Source organism: Stegodyphus dumicola, chromosome 5, assembly GCF_044657685.1.
Source record: "Stegodyphus dumicola isolate Sdum_Otavi_A_Nest chromosome 5, ASM4465768v1".
In the NCBI taxonomy this organism is placed as follows: Eukaryota; Metazoa; Arthropoda; class Arachnida; order Araneae; family Eresidae; genus Stegodyphus; species Stegodyphus dumicola.
In genome coordinates, this window is record NC_140772.1 from 150,446,979 (window position 1) to 150,466,376 (window position 19,398).

The 19,398-nt window shown below is 29.5% G+C and overlaps 1 protein-coding gene across 4 annotated transcripts in view; it reads left to right on the forward strand.

Annotated features, from left to right (window-relative positions):
- LOC118201253 (pre-piRNA 3'-exonuclease trimmer-like) overlaps window positions 1-19,398 on the forward strand; it is a 189,055-nt gene that overhangs the window by 27,808 nt on the left and 141,849 nt on the right. For all 4 annotated transcript variants that reach the window (XM_085817204.1, XM_085817201.1, XM_085817203.1 and 1 more), the window contains 6 exons: window positions 6,408-6,502; window positions 7,284-7,417; window positions 12,020-12,096; window positions 13,571-13,641; window positions 13,744-13,804; window positions 14,920-14,989. In XM_085817204.1, coding sequence (XP_085673330.1) covers window positions 6,408-6,502; window positions 7,284-7,417; window positions 12,020-12,096; window positions 13,571-13,641; window positions 13,744-13,804; window positions 14,920-14,989 — 508 coding nt within the window. The remainder of the gene's footprint in view (window positions 1-6,407; window positions 6,503-7,283; window positions 7,418-12,019; window positions 12,097-13,570; window positions 13,642-13,743; window positions 13,805-14,919; window positions 14,990-19,398) is intronic.

Here is a 19,398-nt window from a genome sequence, read left to right on the forward strand (position 1 = left end):
TTCAACAAAAATTTCTTTTCATGTGCTAAAAATAGATTTTGTTATTGAAGCTCATAGACCAAAACATTACATTTAGAGCTATTTTAATTAAGAATAACTGAATAATGTTATTCACCATAAACCCAGAAGTGGTGGCAGAATATGTCAGCGCCGGATGTCAGAATTTAAGGAAGACAACATTTTTGGAATTTTGAGAAGCAATTTGGGTAAAATTTTAAGGGATTAGAAGTTTTTATAATGCAAACTTTTCGTATTCTCGACATAGCAATTACAGGAACTTTGAACAAGAAATTATGTCTGTTTATAGAATTAAAGAGAAAGTATTAGCGCAAAAAACAAAGCAACTTAAACAACTTACATTGAAAGAAAGGTTAAACAAATAAATATTAAGCTTTTTTTTTTTTTTTTTTTTTTTTTTGTAAATGTTGATACCCTTTAGATCATAATTGCTCTTTATTTCATAAATTACAATTTCATATTTTTAATTGTATAATTTCTGCATGCCGTCTTGCCAGATTTAAATTGATGATCAGAAAAACCCTAAATCCAGAAAAATCCTAAATCTGGAATCACCGAAGTCCCAATGAGTCTAGATTTTGGACTTTGTATTGTACTTGAATTTGTTGAGAAACCTTTTCTGTCACATAAAGCTAAAAATGTAGATTCACGACATTGAATTTCACACTTTAAAAAAGAAAGAAGATCATGAATTGTAATATCACATTTTGAATTTATGTTTTGCTTAAAATCTAAAACAAGATTTTCTGGCAATAAATTTAGAACAATCAAAATCAAAAGTGGACCATAGGATTTTGAATCTTCTTGCATTAAATCTAAATTTTGTACAGTGATATTGAGCTCATTACCTTCTGATGGGTGTGGCAAGGGAGCATTTGAGTTGAGTCGGTGATGTGGTTCTATTCTTTCATGCGCATAAAACCCTGTCCACTAGAGTATGCTTGTGATGTAGTTGCCACTATTTTTTTCCACTGGCATAAATTCCCATTATGCGGAGGAGGACGTAGACCTGAATTCACTCATGTACATCTTTTTCGTCTAGCATGTACATCTTTTTCAGTTTCTTATCATATATCATAATCAGAAAAAAAAACTTCTTGTTATTAATTTGATTAATTTGTTATTGATTTGATAATTAGTATGCAAGGAACACAACTTGCAATATAGTTACACTTTTCGATATGGTGCCTTAACAACATAGCACTTTTTTGTTTGAACAGAATCTTAACTGTAAATAGCAATAAAATCATCAGCATTGTTTATGATATCCTTTGTTCTCTCAAACCATATACAGTACAAAGTCCGTAATCCGGACTCGTCGGGACTTCGGTGATTCCAGATTAGGAGTTTTTCTGGATTATAGACCATCAATTTAAATATGGTAAGATGGCATGCAGAAATTATACAATTAAAAATATGAAACCGTAATTTATGAAATAAAGAGCAATTATGATCTAAAGGGTATCAAAATTTACAAAAAAAAAAAAAAAAAAAAAAAGCTTAATATTTATTTGTTTACTTTAGTAAACATTTCTATCAATTTAAGTTGTTTAAGTTGCTTTGTTTTTTGTGCTAATACTTTCTCCTTAATTCTATAAACAGACATAATTTCTTGTTCAGTTACAAAGTTCCACTGTTCAAGTCCTGTAATTGCTGTGTCGAGAATACCGACTAACTTGTCAATCGAAATTTTTTCGTTTTCAATAACGTTCTCTGTTACTTTCTTCACTATTGGAAGTGCGCATGGGTAAACACTTTACTGGTTTTACACGCATGCACGCATCAAAGGCGCATGCATAAACGCATTATGCACATGCGTAAGTTTGTGGCTTTGAAGTCCGGATTATAGATCATTCCGGATAATGGACGTCCAGATTATGGATTTTGTACTGTATATTTGTAGATATTTCAAATTATCATTAAAGGAATAAAGAACTGTATATTTATAAAGCAATAATCGAACTAGTATATCCATATGCTTCACCTATATATAATACCATAAGCAATATGAACTGAAATAAATTACAACTTCTGTGAAATCAACTTCTGTGCTGTGCAAAATTCTTCTTAATATGCTAGCTATTTCATGTGTAACAAAAGCTCTGTAAGTATCTCAATATCAAATGCATCAAAAACTAACTTCAACAAAATAACACCTAAAATAAAACAGTTGACTGCAAAAGAGTATTACAGCTATGAACTTTTCGAAGGCAGTTATAACCTGAATCATATGGCATTCATTTATTGAATATTACTTAAATTACCTTTGCAGTAACTTCTGCTTGTTCTGTTATTTTTCTTGAGAATGAGTCACAGTTTCCTGAGAATGAGCATGCTAAATCGAAAAGGGAAAGGTCATGAGTTTGAATCTTATTAGTAACCACTGTAACAAAGCTTTTTTCCGCTTCAGCAAATTTTGGTTTATCACTAGTTCTCATTTTTAAACTTCCTTTAGTTTAATCATGAATCATTTTATTCTTATTTATCTATTATTATTGTTCTCAATTCTTATTTTATATATTATTATTATTGTTTTCAATTCAGTTAAAAAATGTGCACTATACATAAAAACCTCATTATGTAACTCATTATGTAATAATATATCTGCATCTCATATATAAATTACCTCTTTATTTTTACCTCTTTGCATATTTTATTCTGTACATAATTTTACATAAACTGTCCAAAATTTTATCCTCATTCTAAATTCAAAAATGAAAAAAATGTGCTAATAATAAAATAACTTACATATTCATTTGGTGGCAACGGAGTCACCAATCAACTTCTAACTGATCATAAATATTCTGTTTTAAGCCTGCAAAGACATTTAGTGTCAATAAGAAACACTAAAAACACAGTTTGATAAGTAATGAATTTAATCACTGAATTATTGGAATAAAGAATATTATTACTAGAATAACAAGAAAATTTTAATATAACTTAAATTTTTTAATCATCCCCTGAATTTCTTGTATATTTAATCAAAAGAAAAATATCTGAAGAATTAAAGGCACCTTGCTTAAGAAAACTTTTAATGGAATAAATGCAAGTGAAAGCTGTTATTCACATCTGATATTCATAGAGCATAAAAATTTTAGTGGAGTTGTGCTTTTTTTAATTACAAGCATATTAATTCAGAAATGTTATTAAAAAATATGCAGACATTGATAGTCTTTCAATTTATAGAAATGAGCAGTCATTTAGAAGCACTAAAAATTAAAGTGTAATACTTTAAAATTTTTTTTTTTTGCTTAAAAGTGGATATTTACATTTATTTACAGAAAAATACTCTGTTTTAATCTTTTATTGTGAATGTAATTTTCACTATAATTCATTAAATTTTAATTTGAAACAAATTTTATTGGATGAATGTTTTTCTTCTAGTTTGTATGTGTAATAAATATGTAGAGAGCAATCAAATTATAAAATGCTTTTCTTATTGCATAGATTCCTTTACCTACTCCTATACCATACATGAAAAAGCAAGCAAGGAAGGGAGGGATAGAACTATTAAAATATCAAGTTGATTTTATTATATTGAGGATATGGTGTTTCAATTCATTTATTTCTCTTTATATACTAAATGTCAAAACAATTTTACAAACTTTATTTGCATAAAAACTGATTTATGCATATAATAACTGCTTAATCTTACTATCCTGCTTAATGTGCTTAATCTTACTATGTGTTGTTAAATTGTTTAATAAACAAGATTTAATAACAAAATGAACCGAGTGTGATATTCTTCTGACCAGACTACAGAACAGCAGATGAAACACTGTGAGCTTGCATCCTTTTATGAGTATTACATTTTGTTCTCTTCATTAATTCTGTTGGCTAAGCTCAGACTTCGCTTGCATCTCCATTTGGACAACCTTTAGCCGTCGATGTGCATTTCATTCTGTGATTTACATTGCTGGCATAGTTATGTGGATGCAACTTAGCAACAAATATTGGTTATTGATACTGGTCGTAGTGGTTGGCCGTCCTTGACTGAGCCTCTTTGTGCCGAATCTGTGGTCAGAATTCATTGCTAAAGCTTGTGAACCACAAAAGGACTTGCATTTATCTATCTGACTTTATCTTTCCATTAACTAGTCTCCTAATACCTCTCTATCACAGTTCTTCAGGCTAATGATGCCTGGAGGTCATTGTTATGAACTGGCTATCCCAGACTTCTTATCTCAGTATCGCAGCAAAATTTACAGGCTTTTTTTTTCAAACATGAAATTTTTTGCTCCTCGCAGATGACACATTCTGATTGCAGCGCAATTAATTTGCATATCGCAGTTTTACTCAACAACTCTTATTTGACAGCCTATTCAAATTTATACAGATTGGCTTATTTTTGGAGGAGTTATTGATATTTTTTTGATTTTTTTTTCCTTACTTTTTGTAAACTGTTGTAAATTGATATGAATTGAAAGACATTTTTAATGTTGATGAAACTACTCTTTTCTTTTAACTTATGCTTGCAAGAACTGTAGATTTCAAAGAGGTGACTTGTGTTGTAAAGAACATCTGACTGAGCAAATGTTCATGGTATGTAAAAGTGACTTCTTTAGTTATAGTCACAAAAACCAAGGTGCTTGAAACATGCTAAACCTCTGCTATAAGAATGTAAAGCAAATAAAAAAGCGTGGCTAACTATGAACATTTTTACAGAACTGCTCAAGAAATTAGATGAAACTATAAAGAGATGCAAAATTTTACTTTTTATGGATTTTTTTTTAACTGCCTATCAGCAAATGACAGATTTCTCGCAAAATGTGAAAGTTGTTTTCTTCCCAGCAAATTGCATTAGTGTAGAAAGAAATTTGCTTTCTTATGATATTAAAAATATTAAATTCGCATTAGTATTATTTTAAAATATTAATTATAGAAAATGGTATCAACTGTAAAATTGTCTTGAAATATTAGTATTTATTAAATATTTATTTCAAGTATTGATTTTAACTTTGAACATATTTAGTATTTTAAGCAAATTGAAATTAGGATAAATTGTGTAATATCAGTGGTAGGTAGTTGTATTGTTACGAATTTTGTACATGTGTAAATTATTTTAGCATAATTGCAGTATTTTTTGTATAATGTAACATAAAATGCTTGGAAGAGATGAAAGTCTGCTGGAAAAATAAGAGTACAAGGCGCAAGTCTATTTAATGTTAAATAAATGGCTATCTCACACATAATTGGTGAGATATCGCCAAAGTGGTGATGGTTCTAATGGTTAATTTTTATCGCCAAAAGTTGCCAAACATGGCGACCAGTTTGTTCCGGTCCCTGTATAATTGTAATTGGTATTGTGACTGAAAAAATGTAATTAATGTCTATATGTACTGTAACTGTATTCAGCCCTCATATGCCTTCCAGTAATTTCGAGAAGTGAAAGGTACTAGAGATTTCTAGGTGGCCGGAAGAAAACTATGTAAGGCCAGAGAGAGCATCAGTTGTTTGTTTAGAGCTAATTTTGGGGTACCGAGATATCCATAAGAGCTTTGAATTGCATTATGTTTAATGTTCTTAATAATTAAAGGTGTAACTACGTAATGTGCTTTGTGATCCTGAGAAGAGCTGTACGAATATATTTGTGGGAAGTTCCAGAACTGCAGAGTGTTTTTCTTTTGGCAAAATAAATTTTATCAAGCTACCATCAGTTCTGTGTGCATTCAGTATAGTATTAGGAATCCATATGCATGTAACTGTATTAAAATTGTGCAGCTAATATATATGTGTCACATCATGAATTGAAATTTCGGTTATATTTCTTATTTATACATCATTTGTGAATGATCTCTTGAAAGACGTATAAATACTTTTCAATCTCAGTCATTATAAAGCATTAAAGCAATTGCAAAGGTAAGAGTACTTTCTGATTTTCCCCAAATGCCAAGAAGTTGTGAAAAAGGTATTCATGAGACTGAGCTGTATATTCATGAGACGAAGCTGTAGCAAAATAGTTATGTGGCAATCTACGGTGTCCCCCTTTTTTCTGTGGAGACCCAGATATGCATGTAACATGTGTTCTGTTATAGCCAGTGCATAATGACAAAGTTCTGTGGATGCCAAATTTGTGTAATTCTCTGATGTTTTTTAAGCGAAGCCAAATCGCTGTGTACATGGGTAGAACAAAGTACAGAAAGAGAAGGATTTCTCCAAAAATATATTTTATTATCGATATTTCTTGCATTTTAAAGTAGCAGTTTATAAATTTTAAAATTATTAGCTAGCTGAGAAATTAATCACAAACGAGTTCTTGAATGCTCTCCAAATTCGCCAACGAGTTCGCGATTTTTCATTGGGTATGCGAATAATAAGAAAGTACTAAATAAATTATTATCTATAGTATTTTGTATTAGATGAAAACAAGTGTTTTATTTAATTTTTAGTTTTTTAAAGATGGCATTCCGTATATTAATGAAGCTGAAGAACAGGAATTTTGCAAAGAGCTTGAAGATGGCAGTGCTACACGTCCTCATGAAAAGTGAGAAATAGAATTAAGCAGTATTTTATGAATTAGTTATTTTCCCATTTTCTTGCTTTAGATTGTAGATTTTTGTAGATATTTTGAAGAACTACATTAAAAAATATTTAAATGTTTTAGTTTTATTAGAAATTAGCCGAAAAAACCTATCAAATAAGGCAAAACATACTGAGATTATCTGCCTAATGAGAAAGATGCTTTTGAGGATAATCCAGTCTGCTTACATATGAAGAAAATGCAGCAGACCCATTCAGTTTCTTGAAAATGACTTATTTGGAACTAATAGTACTTTGTAACTGTAACCATTTGGTCAGTGATGGGTAAAGATTGTTGGAAGAGGAGAAAGACAAAGTTGGATGGCATGGCTGGAGATAACCTAGAAAAGGGCATTAGGCTGCAGGGACTAGAAGGACAGATTGCTTTAGTAAGGCATTAAAGGAATAAATGAACTAGATCGCATGTTTTGTATAAAGTACAAAATTGTGGTTGGAAATTCTTACATTAGTGAAATCATTAGTTTTAAATATTTTTTAAAAATGTGCAATAGTGTGTATTTCTTATATAAAAGTCTTGAGCAGGAAAGTCCTTAATGTGAGCTCTCTGATATGCAAGTCAGTTTCTTTCATATAATGTTGAATAATGTTCTATGCATAATGGTTCTTGAATACTAAATCTGCTGTATGACTAATAGTTTTGTATGCATTTCTCTATAATTATGATTATTGGTATTTATTAGAAAATTTTATTTTAATAGTTTTATTCTTGTGTTATGATATTATAGAGCGATGGATATCAGGCAGAAAAGAAAGCAAGATATGTTGATCAATGAGCTGCTAAATTCTGAATCAAGGCATTCAACTGAAAACTGTGAATATCAGAAAAACAAAAGGAAATTAATTTTGCCAAAAGACAAAAGTAAGATGTGATAGTTATGTAATTATATACATTTTGTCGTAATTCTCATAGGGATATCTTAAATCCATATTTGCATTTGCACTGAAGTTTTAGATTTTTTTTAAAAAAAATTCATAATTGCCGAAATGAAATATAGAATTATTTGTCTTTTTGGTGTTGTTTTTGAGATCAAACACATTAATTAATTTTTTAATAGTGTGTTTCAATTCTTTTTTCTGGGAGGATGCTTTTATTGTTTGAATTAAGATTAATGAGTCATTTGGTAATTTATCAAAGAAATAATATATATTTTTAATTTTATCTGCAAAACTTAGTTTTTTATTAAACCTTTATCATCTACTATATTTTGAATTTGATTAATTTAAAAAGTAAGGTATGGATGAGGTGTATTAAGGAGAAATTAAGGTATGTCTGTGCATTGTTTGATTGCTTTTCAACTGATATTTATAAACTAAGCATAAATTTTTTAATTAAATAAGAAAGAGAAAATTTAATGAAAAATGTTCTAAAACTTGATAGATTTATTTACATGAATACACTAAAGCTCAGAAAGGCTATTTGCCTTTTGAAAAGTATGTTTTTTTTAAGACTTCCTGAAATTGGTTCGTTATTTATAATGGGGGTAGGGAACATCATGAAGACAGCTATGTAACTAATTGGCTTGGTTTGAATTCCAGATTTGTACACTGAAATCCAAATCTGTGTTAATTACCAGTGTTCATCATTTTAACTTATTCACCAAAAACCCTAGAGCTTGGTAAAACTTGACTGTATTTTTTAATCAAGGCAAAGTGTATAAGGGCTATCTTAGTTAATCCTATGAAATATTAGCAAATATTATAGATGTGTGCTAACTTGAACTTTCATTATTTGTAAACATTGCATTGGAAAATATTTTTACTATTATTTCAATAAAAGCTATCAGAATTATTTTAACACTCATCCTTCTTGTTTAGAATTTAAAAATATTGAAGAAATTCTGTATAACTTCAACTTTTTGGTTATTTTTCTGTCTATTAATTTAAAAAAAATGTGTTGAATTTAAGTTCCCTGTCCTAAATCTAAATTCCTGAGGAATTAATAGTATACCTTGCTTGTTTAAATTAATGGACACTCACAATCTATTAATGGAAAATAAGAAGAAGGGGGAAACCACATATTAATAAATTCATGATCTGGAATTTGTAAACATTGTTGGATAATAAAATTTAGAATTATAAAGCTTAAACTAAAATAGACACACTTTCTCTGAATGGGAGAAGTTTTGAGTTTTTCTAATTTACCAGCTGAAGATCATTTATGGTTAATTTTAGCAGAAGAGGGAATTAGCCATAAGGCAATCAGTTTTTTCCATAGACATTTCTTGTATACAGTATAGTCATGAGATCAGTGATTTGCAATAGCACTTTTGTTATTTAAGTATGTCAAAGGACACATGAGCTATCTGCCTAAACAAAGTAATGCCTTCATGGATCAAATTTGCAAGAGAAGTTTGTCTCACAATTCTTCTTTCAATTTTTCTTTGGTCAAAATTGTTCAAAAACTTCACATCTAATATATGGTGCCAATTGTCAGGATTTTATAGACAAGGTAGACTGTGAACAAACTAAGTAGCAGATTTGTCAAAAAAAGGATAAATTAACATATTGTTCAGGTCTGAATGATTTTTTTGAAATTTTCTTTTGGCAAAGTTCATTTACATCTTCCTCCTATAAAAATTCGGGCCCACCAGCGGCCGAGCGGTAACGTCGCTGAACACTGGTAGTTCGGTCCGAGGTTCGAATCTCGCGAACGGGCTGGCTGCATGGGTGTTTTCGTGGTTTTCCCCATGTGTAACGTGTATACGAGCTAGTTTCCCTTAAAAAGTCCTCCACGAAGGCATCCCTCCTTTAAGGCAGATAGCCCTCGAGTGCTTTGCCGTAATCTAATAAACCAAACCAAACCAAACCTATAAAAATTCTTCAAAGTTGATAAGTTTCAGATTTGGTTGTAGTTATAGTTTAATTTAATAAAGTACATCAGTTTTATTTAACATATTTTATCTAAAGGTATCTTTGTAGGAGTGTTTATATTTCTGGTTCTATTTAAAATTTTTCTTCCTTAACATCTTTGACTATAATGTTTTATGATGTATATATATAAATAATTTTGAGCATTTTCAAGCACTTAAGTACATTTAATTTTCACAGTCTTGTAATTTATTAATTAGTTTTAGATTATACCTGATATGTTTTCTAAGCTAGAAATATGTCACCTAAATGAAACATGGATGTGGAATTATTACTTTTATGTTCATAGGTTCAGTCTCCACTTTTTTATTTATTAAGTTGTTCTGAAAGTTTTTTTTTTCATTTTCTTTAATGATTTTAAAATAACTCTTACAGTTTATAAATTATTAAAAGATAAAAACCAAGGTATTAAATACTATGCAAGAAAAAAAAAAGATTTGCTAATTGATAATTCCATTAGGTGGCTTAGACATATTTTTAGATGTAACAGCTTGAACCCTGTTAAAAAGGGGACCTTTGCAAGTGTCGAGAGTAGCAGGAAAAGAGGAAAACCTCGCTCATGATGAATAGACTGTGTTGAGGTAGATCTTAGAACTCTAAAAATCAATCATTGGCAGACTGTAGTGACTAATCAGATGAATTGGAGGAAGCTTGTTGAGACATCTTTTGGCCTGTGATAGGCTGTAATGCAACTGAAGAAGACGAATTGATAATGCCATTTAAAATCAGGCAATAAGGCAACCTTAGTTTTTCATAGATTAAATAATTGATTTCAAGGATATAAAATTATTGATTTCAAGAACAATCAGAATCAGGTTGCTCTTCATAAAAAAAAAAGTACAAAATTATATAGTATTTATTACAAACACTGTAATAATTGCATTACTAATGTTTGACACAATTCCAGTCTAGCTGAATACAGTTATATCAGCTCTTGACAAATGTGTGGATATCACAGTTAAAAAAAAAAATCTTTTGAACAAGTAAGCAGCTTATTATTCAACCTTGTTATCATCCCAGAACACTCTCCTGCTCACTAATGTACTCAGCTTTCATTTCTAGTGATGATATGCTGCAAAACTGTTTTATCAAGCATTATTAGGTATATCAGTTTAGTGATGCAGAAATTCTTAGGAAGCATCAGCATGTCTCTCATTTCTCATTGTTCAGTGTTTGTGTATCTGTCTTAAAACACTTATTTTGGAATTTTATTTCATCATGATTGATGATGATCCAGCATTTATTTCCAATACTAATGCTGCCTTTCGAATATGATACTTATATGAATATGATACTTATATTTCGAATATGATCTTCTCTTATCACATTTTTGATGACTGCAGTGTTTTTTATGATTTTTAATGCTTTGCTGCAAAGACACCACTGTATTATTATTAAATTGTTTTTCATGTTTTTTTACATACCGTCTTAATACCATCTGTTGGAAGCCAATGTCACCACTTTGGATAATTGACTCAGCAATCATTTTGACCATATGTGCAGTTTTTAAAACAACTTTTCTGTTTTTCCATGAAATAGCTTAAGATTTTTAAGGGTTTTTATGCCATAGCAATAAATTTAATAACATATTCAAGTGGACAGATTACATTATTGTTTCAGATATATGAAAATTAATATTTATTTCATTGTACAGTACAAAGTCCATGGATTTCCGAATTTTAGATCATCAGTTTAATAAGATAACATGCAGACACGATGACTTAGGGGTTTCACTTATTGATTAATACAGGTAGGAAAATGCTAAACCCCCACTCACATAAGCGTCATCAGAGCAAGTACAACTGGTGCAGATGCATGGAGTGTCAGAATTTAGTGGTGGCAAAAATTTTGGGATTTAGAGGATCATCAAGTAGCCAAAATTGGTTTGGAATTTTTAGGATTTAGAAGAGGCACTGAGCAGTAGAATCTAGGGTAAAATAATTAGAATTTAGAGAAGTGCCAGGTAGCAGAATTTAGAACCAGCAGAGATTGCAGCTGGCAGCAGCTCTATCTCACTCTCCCCCCTACCACTCAGTGGCTGAGATGTATGATCTTGGTCAATATCAATACAACATTATCATTGCATGGTTACTGGCCACAGTGCAACTTCCTAGCCAGTAGGTGTTTGAAAGTGACATGCAGGAATCTCAATTTATCTGAAGAAAAATCACATTCTCAGCACACCTGCCTCTTTTTGTTATAACATTCTCCATTCCAAAATTTTCTAAAGTAAGTTTATTTTTTTATTTTTTATATTTTTTGGTTGGTATTCCCAAGGTCTGTATGTTAGATCATTCTAGACATTAGACATCTGGATTGCATACTTTGTTCTGTGCTTTTACACATTTTATAAATACATTTATTTTATCTTTAAATTTTGAATCAGCTATATTATATGAAAATACAGTGTACTTTTTTCCATGATTTACTGTTATGCAAATGATCACTTTATGCTTTTCTATTTCTTCTAACAAAGTTAAAGATACACATAATATATTTATATCAACTTAATCTTTATTATGGAAATGTATTCTGCTCTTGTGTTTTTATCTTTTAGTTACCATAGCATTTCTTTCCTCTCCCCTCTTTGTAGTTTCCCATGAATATTTTCAAGTCAATGAACTGAGATGCAAATATCCATCATTATGGGCTTATTGTGAGAATGATTCTGTAAGTACACTTTAATATATTTTGGAGTGTGTTTATCTGTTTAAGTTTTGAAATTTGGTTATCTTCATGTTCTGTTTAATGAATAAACTGTTATTTTTGCATAAGTTCAATAGGAATGTTAATTCATTGATATTGTTATAATAGCTTTTATCATCTTAACTTGAAAAATATTGCAATTATTCAGCTTCCTTTTCATTGTTTTGATAATCATTTTTATTTTTAAACCATATTTATTAATCTGGACTCTGTATTATATTGATACCCCGCCAAAATAGCCCACGACTAAACAGCTTTGAGAAAATTGCCCAAGACTAAATAAGCCCCAAACTAAATGTCCCTAACAAGATAACCTCAACAAAATAGCCCCAAAGTAATAGCTACATCTAGTTATATAATCATATAAAATTAATTATATTAAAATGTATTAGTAAAAAAGAATTTTGAGAGTTGAAAATATTTATTAAAAATGACATTTTAAAAATTTTGTATGGACATATAAATCTGGTTTGGTAATTCTCTACAAGCCATTAAAGTTTTATTGCTTTCTACATTCTTTACAAAAATTACATTTCAAAGTTAAGTGAAACACTACAAAAAAAATCCATATGTTCCATATTTGCATAATTTTCCACTAATGCTTCTAGGCATCAATTCAGTTGAGCATACTTAGTTTTGCTAGTGCCTGCATCGCGAATACTTGCAGCAAGGCATGTTAAGCGAATTTCCATCATATCTTGCTTTTTTCTGAAATGATCAATAAGTTTGTAGAGAGATGGATGATGGCAATCTACAGTTTGCTGGAATGCCCTATGCCACCCTTCTGCTGAATTATTTGTCTTCTGAAGACCATTGACGACACACTCATGAACATTCCACACATGTATTGCAAATCATTGTCGTGTTCGGCGGTTACATTTTATTTTCCCCATATACGTATCTTCCTAGTAATCGATAATGGGGTCTAGTTCGTTTGGGAAATTTTCAATTAATTCTTCAAATATTCTAATAACATACACTGGTACAAAACTGAACACTAACAACATTTTTACATAAGCTTCCACCAAATACAGTTCTTGCATTTTTTGCCATAAGCACTGTCCCAGATGAAACAAACATGTGGAATGTAATTTTGTAAAGAATGGGTAAGGAACAGAAATCTTAAAGGCTTGTAGAGAATTGCCAAACTGAATTTAGAATTTCTATTAATATGTCCATATACAATTTTTAAAATGTATTTTTTAATAAATATTTTCAACTGTCAAAATTCATTTTTACTAATATTTACTAATATATTTTAATATAATTAATTTTATATAATTATATGTAACTAGGCTTAGTTATTACTTCAAGGCTATTTTGTCAAGGTTATCTTGCCAGAGCTATATAGTCTTGGGCTATTTTATTGGGCCTGTTTAGCTGTGGGCTATTTTGACAGGTCACAATTTATATTATTTATAAACTTTCAATGTTGTAGGTTATTGTTGAAAAAGTTGGCCTAGAAGAAAAGAAAAAATTAGAACAAACTGTTGTTAAAGAAAAGATTAAGTATGTTTTAATTAATTGGCAAAAATTTTAGACTGAAAGTCTTAAATAATATTGAAAAAATTTCTTCCTAATACTGTGTGCATTTTTTCTTATTGTTTTTAGACTTTTAGAATATTTCCTTGGCTTCACAAGAATTTTTAGGTTAATGAAAGAGTCTAAAAAGGTAGATTTTATATCCTGTTTTTATTTCTCTTGTTATTGAAAGCATAGTTGGAGAGGGAATTACATTTTATTTATATACTATATTTTAATCTTTGTATACATATATGTATATTTTATATATTTTGCATTCAAAAATTAGTTATTGAAAGATTTAGCTAAATTAAAACGTTTTAAAGTATGGATTATGATTTTTGTGAATTAGATGAAAATCGATTTCTTTAAATATAAAGGACTCAATTAATAGTTTCATTTTCATACTATTTTTATGAAAACCTGTTTTAGGGATATAAAGATATATAAAAATTCAAAGGTTTTATTTTATATGCATAATGTGCATTAATTTGTTAAAGGAGGGTTTGTTGAATTCTTCAGAATATTGTATTTTATAAGCAATCTGTAGATTTTGCTGAACAGCATTTTTTATCAGTTTTGTAATAAACATATATACATTGTATTATATATATATTATTATATACATTGTATTATTATAACTTTTTTTTTAATCCTACACCCCTCTTTGGCATTTCTGCCATTAGTCGACGAACAGCCCAATAAAATGATGAGAGTGTAAAAAAGCAAATTTAAAAATTAGCCTCGATAGAGTTGTCTGTAATACATTATTATAAAAATTTACCTATGCCTTTCTTAAATAATTACAGGTTGTGAAAATTTTTGAAATATTTACATTAATTTGTTGCTTTGTCTAACATTTCTGCAGCTTTTATATTGAATATTAAATTATTTTCAGAAGAGTTTTTTTATGATCTGTAAGGAGAACTAAATTAATTTTTATGTTAAATTGATTATCATGTGTATTATTAAATTGTAAACACCAAAGTACCAATTAGATAACTTTTAAACTAATACATAATATGAAAATTTTCCTTTAAACTTTTATGAGCAGCTGAATTTTGTCAGCTGGAGTGAAATTTCAGTAGATGATGTCAGCAGGATTACTTATAAAAAAGCCCAAACAGTACTTTTTGTGTTACATAGTTTAACTGCATTTAATTTGAAACTTTGATGTTTATAAATGCATTTTTATTTCTGGATTATTATTAAAGTCTTTTCAAGTAAAAGTTTTTGACTATGCAATTTTCAATTTATTTTGTTTAGCCTATTGTTGGTCATAATCTTTTTATGGATCTACTGTTGATTTTTGACCACTTTCACAGACCGCTTCCAAGTATGTCATATTAAAGAATTTTTTAGTTGTACTTTTTTGATAAATCTGTTAAATGTCTGATATTGATTAGTACTAAAGTTAAATATGCACATTTTATGCTAACAATTTTTTGAAGATTTTAAAAATATAATTCAGAAAATTATATTTAGCATCATTTTTCATATTTGTTGTATCTTACTTAATTTATCTTGTATGCTACATATTTGTAAAGTTAAGATTTTTATTTTGAGTATGCATGAACTTCAAGTACAATCTTGTTTTTACAATGAATATCATTTTAGAGGATCAGAAGTATTAATTAAAAAAAATACATTTATATCTGCTGTTTCATTTAATACACAAGATCCCATCTCCCATTAGGATCCCCTCCCCCATTACTGCAGTTAATTTGAACTTTAATTTTAATACTGTACCTTTCATTGATAAAATATGAATTCTGAACTGATGCCGTTTATTCCATATTTCTGTACAGTTATGTTAAAATGATTTTTTGGACAAGTTTGTCGAAGTAGATGGTACAAAATGAAAACAAACCTCCTTTTTTTTAAAAAAAATTATTTTAGAAAGATGCTAAAAAGATGCCAAAACATAAAAATGTAACCACTTTTATTTCTACCTATTACTTCACTGGAAAAAAATAACAGAGAGTTAATAACATTGGAAATTTTATTATCTCTTTTTGCAACACAGTATTTAGGAATATGAGTGATTTTAATGATTGAGATTTTTGATGATGTACAATGAAATTTTGTACTTAAGTTTCTTTTCCCCAATCCCTCAAGCTTCATCTTTAGTGTTCTCTCCTCTATTTCTGTTCTTTGGAGGCTGTTAGAAAAGTTTGGAAAATATTGCAGTTTTAGAATTTAAAATACTTAGTTATGATATAATCGTATCAAAAGACCTATCAATATAATTAAATTTCAGAAATCAGAGTTTATCATGTTATATTAATGAAATTTTGAAACTGTAGTTGGTAATTTTTGAAAGAAGTACATTCAGTTATAGCCTGAGTGTTTTACTTCCTTTCAGTACTATAAATAGCAAATGTTTGCCATATTTAACCATACAAATCCATAACAGACCCAGCATCTCTAAGAAAAAAATTCTTGATGATGAATTACTCTCCAGCTATAGATATATTTCCTGTGAACAGAGTAAGAACTCAACAGTAATGTTGAGTCAAAATACTGAGTAACAACAGCAAAAAAATTATGTGTAAATTTTATGCTTTCTCAAATTCTGTCCCACAAAAGAGAAATAACAAACATAATGCAGAATATCTTAACAATTCCCCCCAAAACCTAATCTGCCCAAATAGGCAGTGATATTTTTTAAGAAAAGAAATGCACAAATTATAGACAAAATTGATTTCAGTACAGGAAATCTGTCAGAAGTTAATAAATAAAAAACCATGAAGAGAAAACTAAACTTGAAGAAGATAATCAAGGGAAGAAAGTTTCAATTTCCTGTAACAAACAAAGAAAAAATTACAAAAGATTAAAAACTGTTGAGCCTTTTATACTGGAAACACAGGTACCTACGTCACAGTTTATAAAATCTCAACCAGCACAATTTATGCCTCTCAGACAAGATGGACTAGTCTACAAAATTCTGACTAGCTGAGCTGGGTTAACTTCTTCACTATCACAATTAGGAAGATTTTAAACAAAGTGTTCTTTGAAAAGAATCTTTATGATGACACTGAAGATCAGAGGTCTATTTGAGGGCAATTATCATCTCTGTGTTTTAAGGTGAAGTGCATCTTGATATATTACATTTGATTCCTGATGATGTCCTTCACCAGTTTCTGTAAGTTCTTTTCCTTTTAAGAGTTGGTAGGTGAGAGCAATTCCTGATTATTGCTAGTACAGAGATTATATTATCTATGCTTTTCCTTATACCTGTGCTTGTTGTTACTTTAGGTTTTATTTTATAGTTCATTTTTTGTAAGGCATAGTAATTGAGGGTGGAGGGATTGATTGAAACTATTGATAGGATTGCATTTTTTACATGCTTTGAAATAAGCACCAGCATTTATAGTAAAGTTTGTAACATGTATGTGTACATACTACATGTGGGTTTAAATCAAATTGCATTGCAGAAGAAGTGTAAAATTTCATTTTTACTAGACAAAAATTAACTATAACTTAATTAGATTTCCATTTTGAAAGAATCTGAGTCAGAACTCTCTTCTGTAAAAGCAGCTGTGTTGGATATTCTGAAATTTTTGTCAAATGTTTCATCTCCTCTCAGGAAAAATAGTTCTGTTGTATTTTAATTATTTTAAACTTAACTTCAGATCTATGCTTAGTTATTTCAATTAATCTATTTATGATTTGTAAATTTTTTAGATAAATGTTGCTTTTTTTCATATCGCAGTATAGGTCGTTCATAGGTAGTTTTCATACCTTCAGTCATAGGTAGTTTTCATACCTTTTGGCAAGGCAGTTTCACATTTTGACACTAGGAATTCCATTCATCTTTCCCCACAGTTTAGCAAGTATTGCCACTGTGGGAAACAAATGTTCTTTTATTAATCTTTTAAGCACCATGCCAGTTTTCAGAGTATTACTATTTGATGCAACACAAGATCGTTAATTTATATTTTAAATAATAACTGCTTAAACTTGCTGGTGGCCAAAATTAAAAAGCCAGTGTGCTTAAAAATGAGGAAAAATAGATAAACTTAATTGATTGATTAATTGTTATCCTTTTCACATTTTAGGCTGTAAGCCTTCCATTTTAATTCATTTTTTTTCTTCAATTTGTAAACTTTTCTACCTTTATTATTATTTTGACTTCTTACTTGGTTAGTTTCTTCTAAATAAATTCTTTTCCTCAAAACTTTGCTTTTGTTTTACAATAGTTGCTTTTGATTTTTTAAAAATTTGTTAAGCAATTCTGGTTTTTCTTTAGTTTAAAATTTAATTAATTTTTATTTAGTACATTACTTTTGATTTACCTAATGGTTATTCTGTTCCTTACTTGAGAATTCCTTTTAGAATATTTTAATCATTTTAAATTTTTATTTTAAAGTCATATCAGATTATATCTTGATGATTAATTAAAATGAATTACATCTATCCCTCGATTTACATGGAAGATAGGTTCCGCAGAAAACCGTGCAATTTGGAATCTTGGATTTTGCTATGTAAAACGAAAAAAATAATAAATGTACATAATTAGTCCAAAGGGATTTGAATCCCGAAGGACTATTAGTTTCGTTTTGGCATTTTGCGTCGGACTCATAAATGTCGGTTCACTTTTCAAACTGTTGCCACAAAATGTTAGAGTCTTGCATTATATTTGAAGAAATTAAATAATGAAAAATCTGCATAAATGTATGTATATTTCTCGTATTGTGATAAAACAACGGTACATAGAGTCATCGAATTTTGAATAACGTAATCCTCCAACGAATATGAGCATGTGGAAGACCAAATTTGAAAATTGAAATTTGTTTTATGATCGATTTCCTATTTTTTAAAACTTTGACGAATTTTTGATTAACAAACTCAAGGATTTCAAAGCGAGCAATGGCAACGTTGTGCAGAAAAAACATTTTTATCTCCAGCGCGTGAGTCTCTGTATCGGAAATTCTAAAGATATGCTCGTTTTAAAACTATTTTGCGATATTGCTGTTGCACTGGATCTTATGGTTTAAGTGCGAGGAACATGATATTTAATAAAGAAAGGTAACACACAAAATGTTAAAAAACGCCCCTTTGGACGTAATTTAAAATCTGAAACATTTCAGATTTTTTTTTTTTTTTTAGTTATTTATTTATATAAAACAAAAGTAAGACATCTTAAAATAAATAAAGTTATACTTCGTCCTTAAAATAACAAATATATGTAGGTAATAGAAGTGCATATTTAATTTTTTTACATTAGGAAAATATAAGATCATTCAAAAAAAATATTATAAGTTTAATCACTGGCATTTTTTTCATGGAACTGTTAGTCTTTTCTTCTTGATTGGTATGATGTCACTTTCATCACTTGAACATTCTTGATAAAAAGATTCTACTTCAATGGTTGATGAATTAGGGAAGATACTATCAGATCGACAAGACTTTTTAGTGAAATTCGTAATTAACGATTGCCTAGGTTCCCCCGCCTAAATATTTGTAAACTTCCTCATATTGATTTAAGCACTTACTAAGCTCTCGTTGGAATCGAAGAGCTTGTTCATTTGTGTTATCACTGACGTAGCTAGGGTGGGCTAAGGGGGGACATCTAAGGCGCAGCATCCAAGGGGTACCAAATTGATGCTATGAAATTTTTTAATGAAATGTTTTCCATTCTTAGCACACAGAGGCGCAAATTCTTCAGTTATCCCCAGGTGCTGGAAACTCTAGCTATGCCCCTGCATGTCATGTTGTAAAAAGTAATTTCGTACTTTCTTC